This window comes from Nyctereutes procyonoides, unplaced genomic scaffold, assembly GCF_905146905.1.
Source record: "Nyctereutes procyonoides isolate TBG_1078 unplaced genomic scaffold, NYPRO_anot_genome, whole genome shotgun sequence".
Taxonomy (NCBI): Eukaryota; Metazoa; Chordata; class Mammalia; order Carnivora; family Canidae; genus Nyctereutes; species Nyctereutes procyonoides.
The window spans coordinates 26,718,143-26,739,467 of record NW_026575128.1 but is presented as its reverse complement, the minus strand read 5'-3'; the positions used below and the strand labels follow the sequence as shown (position 1 = coordinate 26,739,467).

Sequence of the window (21,325 nt, the reverse complement as noted above, 5' to 3'; positions counted from 1 at the left end):
GCCATGGATTGTCAATTTCAATGACAAATATCACAGAGTTTAATATGTACTTGCTATTTAAATAAAAATAAGGGGATTTTTTGTTGTTATTGTTTTTGTTTTGTTTTGGTGTAAGGTCAAATTTACAGAGAATTTATATTATCTACATAATTTTTCCTGGCTCAAACACATAACTTAAACCATTAAGAGGTAAAAATATAAAAAAAATTTTTCACTTCTGACAGCACAACAAATTAGAGTTACTAGTTTTGTTTTAAATTAAAACATTGTTTTTGTTTACCAGATTGAAAGTATTATAAGTATTCTAACTATCCAAAGTTACACTAAGAATATTTCTAAGTTCAAAATATGCTTCTAAGGAACATAATAATAGAACATTATATATACATATATAAAATAAGCTTAAGTTTGGCAGAATTATGTAATATTTAAAATTAATACATATTATTAATGCTTACATATTCAAATGAAATTTCCTCCTGCTTTTAAAAGTTTCTATTATTTTCTAAGATATAATTGTTGTTAAGGACTCCAAAACAAGCATGGGATATAAGTGATATTCAAAATAATCACATCATTGGAAACAAAACCCATGAAGGGAAAATTAATTTAGTTTGATTTGCATTTCCAACTAAGACAAATCTACACTTATTCTGTAATATAATATCATATTACCATAGCTATTTGGAAATGAAAATTAAACCAGCTCTTCCAAATCTTTAAACAACAACAGAAAAATTCCTTTGCTTCAAATATAATCTCATTACAAACACAAATCTCCTGAACCAACCCCCCCCATAAATGTTGGAAATCCACACAGTTCAAAATATGCCTCAACTAACAGAATATTTCTAGTACAAAAGAAAAAAAAAGGCATGCATTTATTTCTACTTCTTTTGCTTTCTTGTTTTTTATACTGTCCTTCCAGTTGTCGTGACACACATTTTTACATCTTTATTTCTACCATCTCCCTGTCATGAAAAAAAAAAAAAAACGATTATTCTAGGGTCAGACGCTTATAGAATAATACTGTGACTGGGAAGCCTCATGGGGTTTGGCACAAAACTAACCCTTGTCCTAACCTTGACTCCTTTCTTGTAATATCCTGTTCTGCATTAGCAGAGAGACAGAAGATACTACAGATGAAAAAACAGACTAAATAATGAGGCTGGAAATAGTTCTGACTGTAGCTAAACCTAAATACAATAGTATTACTTATATCAAACCTACACAACACGACTTCTTAAATATAATTCCTAGGATGAAAAAAAATCCAAAGTAATAAAATATTGGCCATTGCATTTATATATACTTCATTATTTGTACATACATTCCTAAATAGTAAAATTTACTGAAATATTACATGTACACTGAGAGGGAGGGAGGGAGGGAGGGAAGGAAAGAAGGAAGGGAGGGAGGGAGGGAGGGAGGGAGGGAGGGAGGAAGGGAGGAAGGGAGGAAGGAAGGAAGGAAGGAAGGAAGGAAGGAAGGAAGGAAGGAAGGAAAACTTAAACCTTTGTTGATGCATAATTAATGGATTCAAGTTCTAGTTTGATGATTTTCTTACTCAGGCAGGTTTTGGATCATTATTATTACAAATAGAAATTTAAGTTCTTTAATATAATTCTAATAAATATATTTATCAACAAGAAAATTCTTGTTTTGTAGCTTTAACAAATTTATAATTCTAAATCTTTGTCCTTCTACTAAAAGGGTTTAAAAGATAAACGGACGAGTTTTCCCATTTTTTCAGACTATTTCATATTTTTAAAAAGTAAGTTATATAGCAAAGTATAGGTAACATATATGTTATATGAAGGCAGCCAGTAAAATAACCAATGACATATTAGAATTAAAAATAAAATAATTTTTCCCAAAAATTATGCAAGCAAAGAAATATTTGGTTTGACAGAATATTTTTATAATATTAAAATTTTATCTTTTTGGATAACCATGCTTTTAGAATCATTTTTTTTTCTTTTTAAAAAATTTTAATTAAGAAAACTGGCTATTCATTCACCTTTATGACTATTCATTAGGATGGTAGAAACCTAATAGTACAATTCTTTTTTTAAACCTCTAGAACTTTTCCTTTTACTGACATTCTGTGTATATTTTTTCCAAGAAAATTCAAACCAGAAAGACAAAGGACATTAGTGAAAACCTAATACCATTTGACCTTGTCACATTAGCCCTGGGCATAAAAAAGATATAAATTTCAAAGACGACAAAAAGCAAAAGATTTGTACAATGAGCAGCCAATGGGTAATAGTTTCCACTTTCTGCTCCTACTTAGAGTCTCACTGGAAGTAGAAAGACATGAGTCGAGAGTCTTCCAGTTAGGACTCCACTGAGTCAAACTTAAAACAGTCATATGTCCTAATGAAAATTTAAAACAGAAGTCAAGATGAAACATGTATTTCAAACAATTGTACTAAGTATCATTCTTTATTGTATTTCATTTGTTGGAGAAAAAAAACATATGGACACATAATTTCTTCCTTGTGGTGAAAATATTTATCAAAAATTAAAAGAAAAATATATACAATTTAAAAGACATACCAATCACAAATCCAAATATCACATTTATAAAACCCTTCTGAGGCCTGCAAAATGTATTGACAAAATGATCCTCCTTTTGGATCACCACTGGAATCCCATCAAATAGGAAAGGTAGGTAGGTATTAGTATTCCTTTTACACAGAGGAAAAAAAAAAAAAGAACAGGCTTGGGTAGTAAGAAGAGAGTTGCTCAAGGTCAACTGATAGGTAAATTGTAGTAGGTTCAGAATTCATACCCAGATGTGCTGATCCTGAATTTTACCAAAACTGATACAGTTTTTAAAAAGTCAATGTACATGTAAAAGCTTAATGTAAGATGGATAACTCCTATAGTTAATGGAAGTAGCCTATTATGAAAAATTCTAAAGATTTTATACTATGATTTTAGGAAATAATTTTATTATTCTCTATGTCCATTTCTATCAATTGCATTTCCCTGATATCCTTCGGTCTTTCCCTTTTGTTCTTTCAGAAATGATAGAAGGTTAATGTGCAAGAACTTTGAGAGATTGCAAAGAATATATTCAAATATAAGTGACAGTATTATTAAAAAATAAAAAAGCATGCATTATATAACAAAGTACTTTTTTATACAGTTAAGTTCAAAAGATTATTTTATTCTTGAGGGTTTTAAAAATAATTTTTAGAAAAGATTTATTGCTTTATTTGGAAGAACAAGAGAGTGGACAGGGTAGGGAAAGGGGCAGAGGGAGAGAGAGGCTCCAGCAGACTCTGTGCTGAGCAAGGAGCCCCATGCAGGCTCCTCGGTTGATCTCAAGATACTGAGATAACAACCTGAGCTGAAACCAAGAGTTGGATGCTTAACCAATTGCACTAACAAGGCACCCCTTCTTAAGAGTTTTTTTTTTTATGATGAGGACATATATTACTCAGTTCTATGTCCCCCAAAATAGCAAACACCATCTCAACATTCAAATTTTATAAGGTTAAGCAAACAAATTTATAAATAAGGATTATTTGGATTAAGCACTCCAATTATTATTATCAAACCTAACAAATGTCTAGTAATCTAGTATATAATTCCTAGTCATATCAGATTGATACGGAAAATAAGTTATACCAGACTGATAGGGCAAAGTCCATCAGTTAGTATTAATTTTAACTTTTAAAAGTGGATGATTTCTTTGATAGTTTAAATTGCCCAAAGAAATTAAAGGCATTATTTCTCAAAAAATGTTATTGACTTGAATATTTTCTAATCTCTTTTAATGTTATTTTGCTCATTAATGTGGTTTGAGATCCACTTCCATAAAACGTATGAGGTATGTCAATTACTGAGTGATTTATTGCATATGCACAAAGCACAGCTAAGCATTCTATTGACATTGTGTTTCTTACCTGGAAAATATTGTGAGAAGATCTAATGAGTTTGTAGATGCCCCAAATGATTTAAACAGTGTTATCTGATAGAACTTGCTCTATCATAAATGCCACTTTAAAACCAAATCAACTTTCATATATTAGATCTGATTAAAATAATTTGAGGGAATTTTTGAACACAGATTCAGTTTTTGCTTTGTCAAATCCTGGAATAGTTTTAACAGGTGGAAGTGAAATCATTTGGGACATATACACTCAAAGGATCAGCACCATTGTGCAGAGAATGTGAATAAATGTTATCATTCTTTTAGGAAAAAAATATGTATTAAAATTGGGTTGTAGTTGTTCACTTGCTCTGCAAGAGTTGTGTAACTCAAAAAAAGTAATTTCTTGTTAAACGTGGTTTCTTTCCTCTACTCAATGTGCCTTTGATGAACAAATTAATCATATTAAAGTGAATAGGTCTCAATGAAATATTAAGCAGAGGGAGACATTGTGCTCCTGTTTTGGTTTTAGACAGTTATTCTCTGCAAAGATCCAGATGTTTGGTGGTTTCAAATGGATCTTCTGTGTCAGGTACCCATCTCGATTTAATGTTAAGGTATTTTTTTAAGTGTTACTTTATATCCTTAGGGAAATCAAATTTAAATCAATCTTAACAGTTACAAAAAGACATGCAAGTTGAGAGCAGATTAAAAATCATTCTTCCAGGACTTAATAAGTACCACTTGAGAGAATGAGACATCCTTCTGAATTAAATTAACTTCCTCCTGCATTTTCTAAGGACTATATTCTTTACAAATATAAACAAATCTCCTCTAGGAGATTTCTACAAGTATGTCTTTGAGAAGAAACAAAACGGGTAGTATACGTAACAATTAAAATGCTACTAAAAAAGTTAAATTTCTAATTTATATACTAAGTTATTGTGATGCACTTTCACTGAATTGCTGGTAAAAATTAACATTTCTACGTGTTATAAACATCATGCATTTACTTTAAGCAATCATTCAATGCATTTAGTGCTTATGATGCAGTTTGTTTTTACCTGTTTTGAGAGATAGTCAGGTTTTGTAGTAAAGGCAACCAATATGAAGAAAGCTCTTCCACGGTTGAAATGCTGTTATCATCCAAATGCAATTCTCTTAGTAGGACATGATTCTCCAAGGATGGAAGCTATATTTAAATTTGGGTCATTAGCTTATATTTAGTAAACTATTTTTCTCATTCAATAAAATTTAAAAGCATAAAATCTAAAACTAACAAGAGGTATATTCTGTTAAACTACATATCATAAGTCAAAGTATAATGAGAATTTTAGTATCAATAAAATTTCTAAGAATTAAATTCACAATTAGAAATTTTTAAATAAAAGTTACTTTATGATAAATTTTAACTAGAATTTCATAACCGATACATTTGGCCCCACTTATATACTGAAATATAACTGAAAAGTTATTATTTATTTTAGTGTTCTGAAAAACTTAGGTTAAATTAGATTTCTTTACAAAATATTCTATGTTGAATATTTTTTAAATAGAAGTATGTAACAGTTTTAAGTAAACTGGAAATCACATATAGATGGCAAGCAAAAAACAAAGAAAAATTAATCAAAATTGCTTTTAAAATGTGCAGTTGATTTTTCTATCAAAAGAAAAATGCTGCATTAATCACAGAAGCCAATAATTCAAATAAATTACCTCACTTAGATAATTTCCCTGTAACTTCAGCACTTGAAGCAATCCACAGTTTTCAATACCTTCAACTTTAGTAAGATGATTATGTGAGAAATCCAGGTATACAATGGTAGGAGTATCACAAAGACCTTTTGTACTAATTAGCCGATTGTGGTCCACAATTAGTTGCTGAAGATTTTTCAAAGATTCTAAACCGCCTGGAAGAAAAATTTTCCAAAATCACTAGTATCATACATTCTTCCAGATACTAAAAATTCTGAAAAATTGCACTTTTATATCTCCCAATATTTCTAATCACAAGTGAAGATTTAGCCCATATTCCTGTGAAATTTTGTGTAAGTATAAAATGTATTTTTTTAATTTGTATATACAAGATATTTTGTTGAGTGACATTGTTATATACCAATTGAACAAAATACTAAAAATATTTGGGCATTGAATGTTTTATTTTCAAATGACAATGAACAAGGGAGGGCTTGTGGTTTTTTTTTTTTTGTATTTGTATTTGTATTTGTTTTTAAAAATCATTCTCAACTCAGTTTCAGAGTTTTTGAAGTTTGAATCCTTAGGTTTGAATATTTAACACTGGAATGCCATTTTCCTACCATTGAGATAGCTATCTTGGATTCCCATGTGAAGTAGGTGCAACCATATCAACAATGAAATATCAGCATATTTTCAGGTATTTCAAGATTGTCACAAGTATCCTTTTTGCCCAGATAAAGTTAAAACAAATATGATACTATTTAAAAAATAACAGAGGAATCTTAGACTATAGCTCTGCACTCATAAGGAAAAAACTGAGAAGGTTGTTCAGATAAGCCATCAGGAATTAGCACTGGGAAGAAATGCTGAGGAAGTCTGTTAATGTTTCATGGAAGATATTAAAAATCTATAAAATGTTACTTAGACTGAATATTGGACTAGATATTAGATATGATCTCTCTAGGTACCATCCTATTATATGAAATAGACAGTTGTAAAAAACAGAAATAGGGTTTAAGGTCTAAAGTAAGTACTGGTAGGCAGAATGTCTTCAGTAAGTATTGTACATATGGGAGTCATTGAGGCTAGACCTTGGAGAAAGAATAAAGCTTCATTGTGATTTTCTTGTCAAGCCCCAAAATATTTCATTCAATTAAATATTGGAATAGACATGAGTTTTTTGACCAAAAAAGGTTATTTGATAATAAACTGAAAGATAATCTTGAAAGAAATGTAATTATGTATAAAAATAATATCTGGAACTTATGTAGTAAATTTATCCTGGAGAAATTTAAAGCATTAACTCAAGGTTTGCTCTTGTGATTATATATTGTAATTTATAGAAGGAAAGGGCACACAGGCTGCTTGTATCAAAATGGAGAGATAAAATAAGATTCACATGAAAACTTAATTCCACATCACATTTTAAAATGTAGATAATGTAATAGAATTGAGTGTGTTATACAAATATTTCATAGAGGTACATTTAAAGAAAAACTATATTTCAAAATTGCAGTGTTTCTAATAGTTTGAGTCAAAAAACAACATTATGGATGATTATTTCTTATAAAAAGGAACACATTTTTATGCTAAAGAGTAAATTTTCTTCTAATGATAAATTATATATTATCTAGGAAAACAAGGGAAAATCGTAGAAGACCCACAGAAAAAGAAAGAGACTTAAATTTAAATTTAGGCAGTAGTTTTAGATTTTTATTTTATTTTTAAAAAATATTTTATTTATTCATGAGAAACACAGAAAAAGAGGCAGAGACATAGGCAAAGGGAGAAGCAGGCTCCATGCAGGGAGCCCAATGCGGGACTGGATCCCAGAACCCCAGGATCACCCTCTGAGCCGAAGGCAGACATTCAACTGCTGAGCCACTCAGGCATCCTATTTTTACATTTTTAAGTTCTTATCTAGGGTTAATGTACTAGTATTTTCCTGTAATGTAAAATAGCAAGTATAACTGAGAAAAAGTTGTCATCTGATATTGAGTGAATTGTTCTGCCTTATAAGATAGTTGGCTATGTTTAAATAATAGACCAATTATACATCATGAATTCTAAGGTATTAAAATAGTATTTACATATAATAATAAATATATATTAGCTAAAATGTAATTTAAAGATTGTTGAAAAAGAAAATATTTTGGAATTTAATATGTCTTATGATCATACCTAATGAACATCAATTAGCCCACTGAAGTAGTTTAAAGGCCTTCAAGGCAGAAGGAAATGCTAATGAAAATTTGTAGTTGTGTAAAATAAAATGTCCTTTTTCAAATATTTAAACATCTTAAGCAATCTACTTCCATAAGCTTAATATTTTTAAAAGTCATGAACTTTGCCTTTAAGTTTTTCAGAGCTATTCAGAAATACAATCTTCTATTAACTCATTTAGAGTTGGGAATGCATTTGTGAAACTTCTCAAAGGTCACGAAGAAGAGAAACAAGAATGAAACATCAAGTCACACACTGAGGAAAGCTAAAGGATTTGGCATAAGAAGCTCAAAGAAAATAGCAGATAAAGCAGCAGAGCAATTGGGAGAGAACAAGAGGAAAAGGCAGGCAAACAATTCTGTGACGATGGCAGTGGTTAGTAAAAATAAAATAAAGCTATTTACATTTTACAATTACCAAAGACATTTTTATTTACACTAAATTATATATGGCCAACAGAGTGCCAAGATATATGAAGAGGCCATTGCCTTGGCAGTCATGAAGTAGCTGAAGACTTTTGTTAGAGGCAACACACAGGATGGAGGCCACAGTGCAGTAGAAGTAGGGACAAGGGATGTAGACTACATTTTAAATATTTGATTATGGAGAGAAGATCCTCTAGAGTCCTTAAAATGGCCCACAAAACTCTATCTTGAACTCATCCTCTACTGCTGTCCCCTTCTCTTAGTTCATCCTAGCATGTTAACCTCATTGCTGTCCCTCAAATATGCCACACACACACTTCTACTTTAGGGCAGTCTGTCTATGTAAAATCCAGTATCAGTGTGTGACATGTTAAGCTAGGAAGAATTAAGGAAACTTTATCAGCTAATTTCAAATATTAAGACACCATTATTTTAAGCCAATATACAGAAAAGGTATAATTACTCAACAGATTTCAATTCAGTAGAATTACCATGATTTCAAGTCTCGGATATTGAAGAATATTTGACAAAGCATTTCTTCTTCTAGGAATCTATTACATAATAAAACACATAACTATAAAGTAAAATGTAGAGAGATTCCTTTCTGTATTATTTAAAACAAAGAAATGGAGACAAGTTAAATATCAGTAAGGGACTAGTTAAATTATGAGCATCTATAAAATGAACACACATAATCTTTAATATGAAGTAGTCTGACATTGAGGGATGTCCATAATCTATTACTGTGTATAAAACCTAATTTATATACATAGACTTTTAGCTATTGAGAGAGTCCAAATACAAATCTACACACCTATAATTGTATTGTATAGAACAAAATCTTGTTTTATTCATAAAGAACTGTAAACAGTGGTCACTCTTACAAAATAAGAAAGAGAAGGGGTAAACAGGATGTTTTATTGCTAATATTATATAACTCTCTATTTAAAAAATTAAATTAGAATGTGCTTCTTGAATAATATATATTTAAAAACAATCTATTTTGAAAAAAAATCAGAACAAGTTTTGAATACAAGTGCTATTTTGTATTTAATCCTGACTACCACCACTACCAACAATGATTGTTGACCTTAAGAAAAACTTGGGAAAACCTGATACTGCTATTCATCAAAAGGGTTTATTATACAGCCAAAGCAAGGGAACTCTCCAAAGAGATAAGAGATAAGACGGCATATCCCTTAGGTTTTAAGAAGAAAGTTTTAAAGGAAATTCACTGAAATAGTAAACAAAGATGGTAAAATCTCTAAAACACTGACCTAAATATAAAAGTGAGGGAGAATGTGCATTTATATATATATACTAATTTATTTATTTTTATATATAAATTTATATATATAAATTTTATATACATATATAAAATATATACATATATACATACATATATAAAGTTTATATATATATATATAAAATGGACGCCTGGGTGGCTCAGTGGTTGAGCATCTGCGTTTGGCTCAGGGCATGATCCCAGGATCCGGGATCGAGTCCCACATCGGGTTCCCTGCACGGAGCCTGCTTCTCCCTCTGCCCATGTCTCTACCTCTGTGTTTCTCATGAATAAATAAAAATTTTTTAAAAAATAAATATATAATCTAAAATTATATATAAAATTAAATATAATCTAAAATATATATTATATGATCTAAAAATTAGCTTAATGACAAAAAAAGGCATTCAAAAAATAATTGGAACTGAGGGCTGTCAACAAATGAATGAGCTTGGAAGTATATCTTTCAGCCTCATTGAGCCTTGAGATGATAGTAGTCCTGGTTGACAGCTTGACTGCAACCTCTTAAGAGATCCTGAGACACAACCAGTTAAGCCACTCCCAGATTCCTGATCCACAGAAAATATTTAAAAAATAAATGTTTGTGGTTTTAAACTGCTGTTTTAGGGTACTAGCTTCACAACAATATATAACTAATACAGTAAGGATTCTATTCTGAGGAAAATATGAGAAAGAAAAAATATGCTGAAAATGTTTGGGGCTATAGAAGGATATTCAAAGAAATTTAATGTAACAAGAATTCAAAGATATTAAAACAACAGATGTGGGTAAACAAATGGACCAAAATAACACCATGACAGAACTAATAAATAATTTAGAAACAACATTGTACAGAACAGAGAGTTGAAGTTTTAATTGCTCACAGAAAGATCATCACACTGAGAATAAAATATGAAGAAAGCCAAAAATAAAAAGACATAGATTAAATTAATTAAATGATAATAGACATGAAAGATAAACTCAATCAAAATATGGATCATCCATGACAAATAGAACCAAGACAAAAAAGTTTTCAAATATATAAAAACCAATTTTTTTTCAGGATCAAAAAATAACTTAATCTGTAGTTTGAAAGGGGCATTGCATTCCAAAACAAATTTATGTGGATTTATTGACTATTAGATGTTTCTTGGTTGAGTTACTGATCAAGAACAAGGAAAATGGTACTCAGATATCCACACAGAACTCAGTCATGAGGAGAGAAAATCAAATTAGCCTCTAACTTGCAATAGCAGCAGACAATATCATGTATACAGTGAAGCAATGTCACAAAAGTACCAAGTGAAAGTGTTACCTAAAAATAGAATGCACAGCTTTATTCTCATTCAAGAAGGCAACTGACAGATATTCTCAAAAGTGAAAGAATTCAGGGATTACAGGGTCCATCTTCCTTTGAAAAATAAGATTAAAAAGAGCTAATGAACTAGGTAAGCCAGACAAGCAGAGGATGAAAGGAACAGTTGTAAAAAGGAACTGGTACTGACTCCTTGTCATATAGAGCTAACGCCACTAAAGGATATAGACACAGAGTCATAAATCCTGTTGTGAATAATAAAAACGGTGAGGGGAAAAGAAGACTGGAACAAGTATAAATATTCTAATTTATTTTATTTTCTTAAGGGGGACTTACTATTGTCTAAAATACATGAAATCAAAAGCACATGTTTTATAATTTACTAAACAACAAAGAAGATATAATGGACAAAACCAGAAGGGGGAGATGGAAGTGTAAATGAGATAATTTTATCATGTCTAGCCAGGAAGCTAGAGGAAGCCAGTCTAAAATTTTGAAGTGAAAACATTTTCATGTAATCTCTTGCTCTATTGTTCAACAATGCTTTTGAGTTTTTAAGTATGTCCCATCTTAGTAAACTGTTTGTAGAAAAATGGACTGAAAAGGAATATTCCCAGCCAGTAATTCACATAGGAATGATTTTTTTATTCATAAAATTATTTTATATATATTAATATATTTCAACAATTGCTTACTTCATAAATTATGGTACTTTTCAAAAATTCAAATTGGTGTTCATCTTCAGTAGTGGTTAAAGTTATATCTGAGTCATCTCAAAAGCAGCACTACAATGTTAACTGTTTCTTTAATATTAATATAAATTACATGTCTAGAGCTCATCTCTTTATGTGTACTATAATAATGACAGGTATTATTAAACTTTTTCTTGTGTTTAAATAAGCTTTGCTTAATTAATTACCTAAACTTTTTAAATTAAACTTTACCCCAAGTACACTTATTTATTTAGGAAAAGTAAGCATGATTGGCTGAAGAGTTACCATGTTCACTTCAAGTGATTTCTATTTTGATTACTTTATCCTTTCATATAAATGCCTCCTCTGTATAGGACAGTTTGTTCACCTTTTGATATTAGTTATTCCTCCAAGATTTTTGGATTTCTATTTAGATGTGAATTATGTTTATTATAGTTTTATTTTCCTAATAGTGGCATAGTGAAAAAAATTTTGTAATTTTTTGAAATAAGAGGCATAGAGTATCCTATATATTAGCACTTATAAGTCATTTATATTCTCATTTCTACTAAAAATATCAAAAATCTATCTTATCAAAAATAGCTTGACTTGTAATATAAATTCATCAGAGACTCATTCTACTAGTTTTGGCCCTGTGTTGTGTTGTGTCCACATGGAAATAGAAAAATAATATAGACAGAATCTCTGCTCAAATATCTCTTACTTGGTCAATTCAACTACAACTTTTTAAAAATTATAATGTAAAAATGCTAACTATATCATGAAGTGAATAAATTACAAAACAATATTATCATTATTATAGTAGTGATTATTTAAATGGCAGAAAGCAATCTGAAAAGACACAGCAATTATACAAGAAAATAAAATAAAAGACATCCAAATCGGAAAAGGAAATAAAACTACCACCATTTGCAGAACACAGTATCATAGAGAGAACCCTAATGACTCTACCAAACAACTGTTAGAACTAACAAATAAATGAGTAAAGTTAGTAGGATACAAAATCAATATATAGAAATCTGTGGCATTTCTATATACTAACAATGAAATATCAGAAAGAAAAATTAAGAAAATAATCCCATTTATACTTACATTAAAAAATAAAATACCAAAGAATACATTTAATCAAGGAGGTGAAAGATCTATATATTAAAAACTACAAGACACTAATAAAAGGAATTGATGAAGGCACAAATAAATGGAAAAATATTCTGTACTTAGAATGTCCATGTCCAGATCAATCCACATATCCAATGCAATCCCTTAAAAATTCCAATGGCATTTTTCACAGAAATAGGAAAAATAATTCTAAAATTTGTATGGATCCACAAATGACCCTGAATGCAATTTCAAGAAAAAACAAAATTGGAGACTATCACACACTATCAATTTCAAGAAAAAACAAAATTGGAGACTATCACACACTATCATACAACTCATTAGCAAAAATCCAATCTGATTAAATAAGGGGCAAAAGATCTGAATAGACATTTTTCCAAAGAAGACATACAGATGGCTCAACATCATTAATCATTAACCATCAGGGGGATACAACTCAAAATCACAAGAGGAAATCACTTCACATCTGTTAAAATAGCTATTATCAGAAAGACAAAAAATAACAAGTATTGGCAAGGATGTGGAGAGAAGGGAACCCTCTCACACAGTTGGTGGGAATGTAAACTGGCACAGCCACTATGGAAAACAGTATGGAGGTTCTTCAAAAAATTAAAAATAGAGCAACCTTATGATCTAGCAATTACACTTCAGGATAATTTATTTAAAGAAAAAAACCTCATTGACTTGAAAAGATATATGTACCTCCATGTTCACTCATTACAGCATTATTTACAATAGCAAAGATATGGATACAACCTAAGTGCCCACTGATGAGACAATGAATAAAATAATCATGGTATTTAGATGTATAATGGAATATTATGCAGCCATAAAAAGGAATGAAACCTTGCCATTTGTGACAACATGGATGGATCTCAAGGGCATTACGTTAAATGGAATAAGTCAGAAAAAGATAAATGCCATATGATCTCTCTCATATGTGGGATCAAAAAAAACTAAACTAAAAAAAACTAAAAAAACTAAACAAACAAACCAAAACACAACTCATACATGCAGAGAACAGTTAAGTGGTTATCAGAGAGAAAGGGGGTGAGAGGGCAAATTGGGTAAAGGAGACCAATTCTATAATAATGAATGATAACTAGATGTACTATTGTCATCACTTTTAGTGTATGTATACAAAAATCAAATTATGTCGTATCCCTGAAACAAATATATATCAATTTTATCTCAAAAAAGAAAATATCAAAACACACATACACACACAAAGGAAAGTTTTAAAAAATGTGTGAATCTAAATTATATCTATATTATAAAATAATACTGTCTTAAGCTATTCCAAATACACACACACACACACACACACACACACTAAAATTCATGACAATAATAGCATATTAAGTTGGGAGTAAAGTTTAAATTTTCTAAGACTCTAGAACTGCTTTGAAAAAGTACCAAATAAATTTAGATTTGGTAAATCAGAAGGCATGCTGTGTCTATAGCAAACCAAAAGAAGAGTAAAATAATATATAACTGGTAAGAGAAAGGGAAAATGAAATAGTTTAAAACCTCAACTATACCAGAAAGAGGCAAGAAAAGAGAAAAAACAGAACAGGTAAAACAAATAGAATCAAATAGTAATACAGTAGATTTAAACTCATATATTAATAATTGCACTTACTTATTAATTAATTAGTTATTAGAGACCAAAGGCTAGAAACAAAGCTAAAATTTGTCAGGCAGCCTAGATTACAGAAGCAAACAATAACAGAAGCAACTCAGTTTCACATGACATAAAAGAGACATACCAAAAATAGAATATGTAGAAATATTGTAAGTAAGAGGATAGAAAAAGATATGTACACACTAAACCAATGATTCTCAAAGTGTGGTCCAGTGACCAACCTCCTACAGACACTTTTAAAGGTTCCACGGAGTCAAAACTATTTCATAATAATTCTAAAATGTTATTTGCCTTTTTCGCTCTCATTTGCGCAAGAGCTTATAATGCAGTTTTCCAGAGGCTACATGAGGTGTGATATTGTGGCAAATTGAATGCAGAAGGAAATACGGAAATCCATCTGTCTTGTGTTAAGCTAGACATTAAAGAGATTTGCAAATATGTGTAACAATAACCCTCTTCTCACCATAACTTTTGGTTAAAAACTACATTTATTATTTATAAAACTGCTATTAATAGAAAAGCTTTATTTTCTTAAGCTCTGAATGAATTAATAAATAAAAACAAAAATCTTCTCTTTTTTTCTTTATAGTAAACACTGATAGATATACCTGCATAAATGAAAGCTGTTTGAGGCGGGTACCCAATAATTTTTACAAGCATAAAAGCCTCCTGTGTCTAAAAGAAAGCTAGTTTGGTATATCAGACACAGAGACAAAGGGAGAAAGCTTTACTACAGATGAAAAGGGACATCTAAAAGTGATAAAATTGGTCAATTTAAAAGAAATGTATAACAATTATAAATTTATATAAAACAAATATCATGGCCTCAAGAACAGTTAAAACAAAAAAATAGGCTCTAAGAACAAAGATCTACAACCTGCAATCATCATGGGAATCATGTATATAGCCTTTTCTCTATGACTATGCTAATAACACGGTCAGTAGAGCATGTTGATTGCAGGCAGTACAGCATCATAAAAAACGAATAGACTCTGAGGCAGGCAGTCCATGAATTTCAGGCCTATTCCAAAACTGGCTGTGTGAATATAAACAAGTTGCTTAACTTCTCTGAGCCTTTGTTCCTTTATTTGTGGAGTGAAGGTGTTTTTGTGTTACTGGAGGATTTAAAACAATCTTTTAAAGTAGCTTGTACAACACTGTCACATATTGGGCACTAAAAATGATAATTACTATTGTTTCCTAACAATTATCCTCAATGAAAAGTAGTTTAAAAACTCTCAACTGTTGTGACCAAATCAGGCTTCAAAGAGATTGTTTGAGCTAAACGTTGAAGAAGAAATAGGATATTAATACACACTTTTGAAAACTCTATATACAATTGATTAAGCAGGTAATTTGATCCAGGCAATGCATCTGGCTCAAAAGAGGGAATCTAGATGGAAAGGAAGTTAGAGAAGTTGCCACCCTTCCTCTTTTAATATTACAAATTCTTTACTATCAAATGAAGGATAGTAACAGCGAAATAAACTTAGAGCAAGTCTTACCTTAGAATACCATTACTTTCTCAACAATTCAAAGAAAATGATTCTCTCCTAGTCAACATTTCTGTTTCGTCCACTCTCCATCCCAAACAAAAGAAAACAGTAGCCACACAATATTTAAGAGTTTCTTGCAAATGATGTAAATATAACAAATATAAAGTATCACTTAAATATTCTTGAGTCCACTGCTTCAATATATTTTTTATTAACTCTTTAAAAGTCTCCAACATCCCACAAAATAGAACTGAAGCCAAGTGTGTTTATCCATCAAAGGGCCCTTGCCCATGGCAAAATTAGCATTTGGCTATACTTGCTACAAATATCTATTTCAAAGAATTCCTCCCACAGAAGTGAGCCAATGGTCTAATAAAACATTCCTGCCACAGGGGAGGGGGAAATTTCTCCCATAAGGAAGAGCAAAACTAAAGATGTTAAATTAGGCTGGAGGTTTTCACTAAATAAGTGTTTGGTAAACGTCTACTTCCTTTAGCTGCTCAATGATTGCTATGTTTGACAGTTACATACAAATATGCTGAGTTGCACTCAAGATTTTTAATCTCAATGCAAAAGTTCTTCAGATCATACATATTGTGTGGAAACAGGAATGAGAAGAATTGGATTCTAGCCCCACCTCTGGTAGGAGTTTGATGAAAATTACGTGGGTCTATTTTTTCATCCGTAAACTTAAGAAGCCTAAATTAGCAGATTTGTAAAATCCCTTTTAGCTTTGTACTGGGCATTGTTGCATATCAAAACTAAAGAGTAAACCAGCACCACCTAGTGGAATACAAGAAATTCACCAAGTATACAATAGTGAAAAACATTTCTACAAGGAAAATAATCCAGAGCTTTATTTTACATTACTTCATTATTTTTTTCTAATGTTGCAAAGACAACATTGAGCAACAAGAATTAACCAGGAACATTTCTCCTAGGAGCCAAGACAGTAATCAAGCTGATATGAAAATGTGGCATTATTTCAATATCTTTCATACTTATAATATTAGTGTCACTTTTCCAGAAAGCAGTATTATCTGAAAATAAAGCATCAGGAGAAAAAAAGTCTTCTAATACTTCTATTTACAATGATATTTCCTAGGAATGTGTCACTTGAAATTTATTTATTAACAAATTAATTCCTGGCATTAAAGAAACATGTTTTTCCAGATTAAAGTTTTCTTCACACAGCAGAGATAGAAACTTCAAAAATGAGAAAACAAAGATAATTATTTGCTCTTACACATTAACATCATACTTATTTTCATTTTTACTCAATTTTCAATAAATGAAATACAATTTATTCCATTTTATTTCTGTGTAATAATCTAGATAATCTTGGTGAAAGTCAGGATACTCCTTTGTTTTGCTTATTGCTGCATCCTCAGCAATATTCTAGTACCATGTTCTAGTCCCTAGGAAAGTGCTTACACATAGAAGGTGCTCAACAAATTTGCTCATTAAGAAATGTATTAATCAATAAACCTTAAAATCATTACATTCTCAACATAGTATTAATATACTCTAATAAAATACTAATAATCTTAAATGTTAAATACATAGGAGGAGGAGGAATGAGGCAATTAAAAAATTAGATACTATGGATAGACTGCTGAGTTTCAAATCCTGACTTTATCATTTACTAACTGTGTGATCTCAGATAATATACTTAACCTTTCTGTGCCTCAACTATTACCTGAGGAGGGTAAAAATTAGCAGTAAATAACTCCTAGCATTTATATAGAAAGCAAATGAGTTACATGCATAAAGCACATAAAAATGTTTAAAGAAGTTATCTATTACTATATTTATTATATTAAGTTGCATTTTTTTCTGTAAATAAAATTTATAAAACAATTTTGTCATATGGGATGAATTTTTTCAAATTAATTTATTTTCAGAATATTTCCCTTAGAAAAATCAATGAAGTCCAACATAAAAATGGAAGAAACAAAGAAAACTAGATTATAAATTATAAATCACCTATTTTTCATTTGCTTTGGCTATTCATTTAAAAACTAAGTCAAAACTACAACCTCAAAATATGAAAAATTTCCCACAGATATTCAACATCTATTCAAGGAATGTTTTTCCATATTACTTCTGGAAAACAAAATATTTTACCAATTTTACCTGAGGCTTATTTATGGGAAATTTCAAGCAAAAAAAGCATGAAATATCATAATCATTTCATAACCTTAAAAGTTAAACTGGAAATCACCAAAATTAAATCGAGTTACAAAAGATAGTACAGGAAAAAAAAAATCAACTTCCAGGGGAAAAAAAAACAAAACATTTTAGATTAATAAAAAGTATAATAAAATCTGTTGTCTGATTAAAATAAATCCATATTGGGATCCCTGGGTGGCGCAGCGGTTTGGCGCCTGCCTTTGGCCCAGGGCGCGATACTGGAGACCCGGGATCGAATCCCATATCGGGCTCCCGGTGCATGGAGCCTGCTTCTCCCTCTGCCTGTGTCTCTGCCTCTCTCCTCTCTCACTGTGTGCCTATCATAAATAAATAAATTTAAAAAAATAATAAAATAAAATAAAATAAATCCATATTTAAAATTGTCAATTAAAGTGAGCTTAATAAATTTAAACAATTATTTTGACATTCAAAATATTCAAGAATAGCTCCAGATCAAATCAAAGTATTCTATAATCAAAAACTTGCTACCCAAATAGAACAAATTATAGAAAATAACATTAAAATATTATATGGTAGTCTTTACACTAGCCACAGCTCACAATATGTTTAAACATTAATGGCAATAACAAAAATACATTATTAACTTTATAACTTTCAATTTATAGAATTACATTTTAAGTTGTTATTTTTAAAAAGTATACTTTACATTGTTTCTATTTCTGTAAGCAGTTTCATTAGAATGGAAAACACTTAGTATAAATAATTTCAAATGAATTGCCTTAAACAGATTGATACAGTTCTTATTCTCATTCACTTACACGTAATGAAATTCAAAGAAAAATGCACATTAATGTTTTCTAATAAAAAAGTAATTAAAGCTAACCTTACACATTTAACTACTGTAATAACTACAGCTTAATAAGAATTAGGAACAAATTTAACTTGAAACTACAAACGTATAATACGTGGTATGGCTTCCAATTTTATTTCACCTCCTTAAGAAATATTGTAGCATGGAATAGTAACCTATTAACTTATAAACACAAATATATCTTTATGCCCCTTCATAAGAGTTCTTAGCATCAATACATCATTGAAAGACAAAATCTATGCTTTCCCCTAAGCTCAACCAGAATCTCTGTAAGTAGTTCCTGAAGATGAAAAACAGACTCCAAACGGTCTTCAGAAAATCTACTTTTTCATGTATACTCTTCTCACACTCAATAAATACAGTGTTTTCATTGTACCCAACAGACAGCAAAGATGTCTTTTACCTTGTTTGCTCTGTACTACATAAAGATACCTCAAGCACATCAATTAATACTATGGCAGTTTCCACATAAATCTTGCAGATATCCTATCCCAGGAAATCCACTGGTTACAAGAAATCCCATACAGCCCTGCTGGCAATGAAAATGAAGTGAATGGGAGTTAAAGCATTTCTTCTTAAAAACAGCCTTTTTCTTTTTTTTTAAAGCTTGCCTCAGTGTATGCCAATATAGCAACATACATTATCAATGCACTTGCCTTCATTCCAACAACAAAATTATTTCTGTGTTTTTTAACCTAAATTTTAAGATAAAAATTGTATCAAAAGTATCACTATTTCCATATGGGAGAAAATATGAGTAGTCCCAAAAGCAAGCAGCACAGACACACAGGCAAATAAACACATTAAAGAATATTATACATTATATTTTCAAAAGTGTGCCTTGAAATGTCTGTAAAAGCTTGCTTTGTGTAAACAACTATATTTTTCCCATATTAAAAAAAGATCAGAGATGACAGTAACTGCCTTGATCCAACTCTCCTCATATCTCCTTTAGAAATTCATAATGAGCAACAAATAAATAAAAATACCCCAATCTATCCTTCCAGTGTAAATAAGAGATGAAGAAATTACAAGTTGAATTTTTTCTAAATAGGGTAATAACTATCCATGACCAACACAATCCAGGCTACTGGTACAGAGGGAATCCTACACAAACTGGATGGGTAAGTAATAAATGGAGATGCTCCAGTGATAGAAGAACCCATGTATTATCAACAAGGCCTCTTTCCAGAAAGTAAAAGCATCATCCCAAGTGGGATGACAGTACTAACAGCAAGAATGAAAGTTGAATTACAAATACAAATGGCCATGCTCTATATGAAACAAAAACATTTAAAATTGGATCAAATAATAAAACCCAAGTCTATGCTGTATACAAGTACACGCCTAAAACCAAGTGTTTCTAAAGTGTCATTTTTTTAAATGGCTACATAGGCAAATACAAACAAAAAGAAAATGCTGTCAAACAAGGTAGGATTTAGTCTCAGAACGGTAAAGAGACAAAGAACCACACATTTCAAGGCTAAAATTCACAATAACACAGCTAAGAATATCTACAAAACAGCATGGAGCAACACTCAAAAATGGAAACAAAAGGATATACAAAAAGAAATAGGCTGATTAATAATAAATAAATTTGTACTAGCTCAGCTCAAGTCTATGGTAGGTCAAGTAAATATAGATCTAAAACAAATGATCCCTAAGGTAGATCATAAAGATAAAAATAAAAACTCTATATTCCAATTAAAAACACAATGACCTCTTTTCAAGTACACATGAAACATTCCTGAAAATTGACCACATATTAGAAAATCACAATAAGTTGCCAAAAGCAGAAATGGCACACATGTAATTCTCTCATTATAATGCAATAAACTAAAAAGAATAAGAACAACAACACAAAATGGTCTTACCATACAGAAATTTTAAATCTTAGCTACAAGGCAAAATATGTCATAAAATTGTAGAACTGACAAAAATACAGAAATACAAGCAGTGCTCGCAGAAAAATTCATAGACTTAAGTATTCATGTCAACAATAGTGAGAAGGAATAAAAAATAACTGAATTAAAATATTTAACTCAGAAATAGAAAAGAACAAAACAAGAAAAGATAAGTGGAAGAAACTAGGATTAACGTGTATTAGTGGTAGGAGTGCAAAATGGTATAGCCCATAAAATGTTCCTGGCACTATCTTCCTAAATTACAGATGTCCTTCATGCTGGCAATATATATTGCAGAAAATTAATCTAAAGATATAACTGATAAAGTATGGAAAATGTAAGTATCAGAGTAGTTATTACAGCAAATGTGGAAGACTGGGAATCACCCAATGTCCATCAACCAGGAACCAGTGGAATAAAACCTGGGCCATCCACAAAACTGAAGACTATGAAACCATGGGAAACAAATTCTCTGAACTCCATAACATGTTAAGTGAAAAAAAGGCAAGATAAAGGACGGTACTTAAAATATTCTATATTTTTTGAAAGGATTAGTATATATACATATATACTAGTATATATGTGTTTATT

The 21,325-nt window shown here is 30.5% G+C and overlaps 1 protein-coding gene across 1 annotated transcript in view; it reads right to left on the bottom strand.

Annotated features, from left to right (window-relative positions):
* Nucleotides 1-21,325, bottom strand: part of LRRIQ1 (leucine rich repeats and IQ motif containing 1) — a 189,908-nt gene that overhangs the window by 140,867 nt on the left and 27,716 nt on the right. Inside the window, exons 10-11 of the mRNA XM_055342046.1 lie at nt 5,603-5,796; nt 4,951-5,078 (exon numbers count right to left, since the gene is read on the bottom strand). Coding sequence (XP_055198021.1) covers nt 4,951-5,078; nt 5,603-5,796 — 322 coding nt within the window. The remainder of the gene's footprint in view (nt 1-4,950; nt 5,079-5,602; nt 5,797-21,325) is intronic.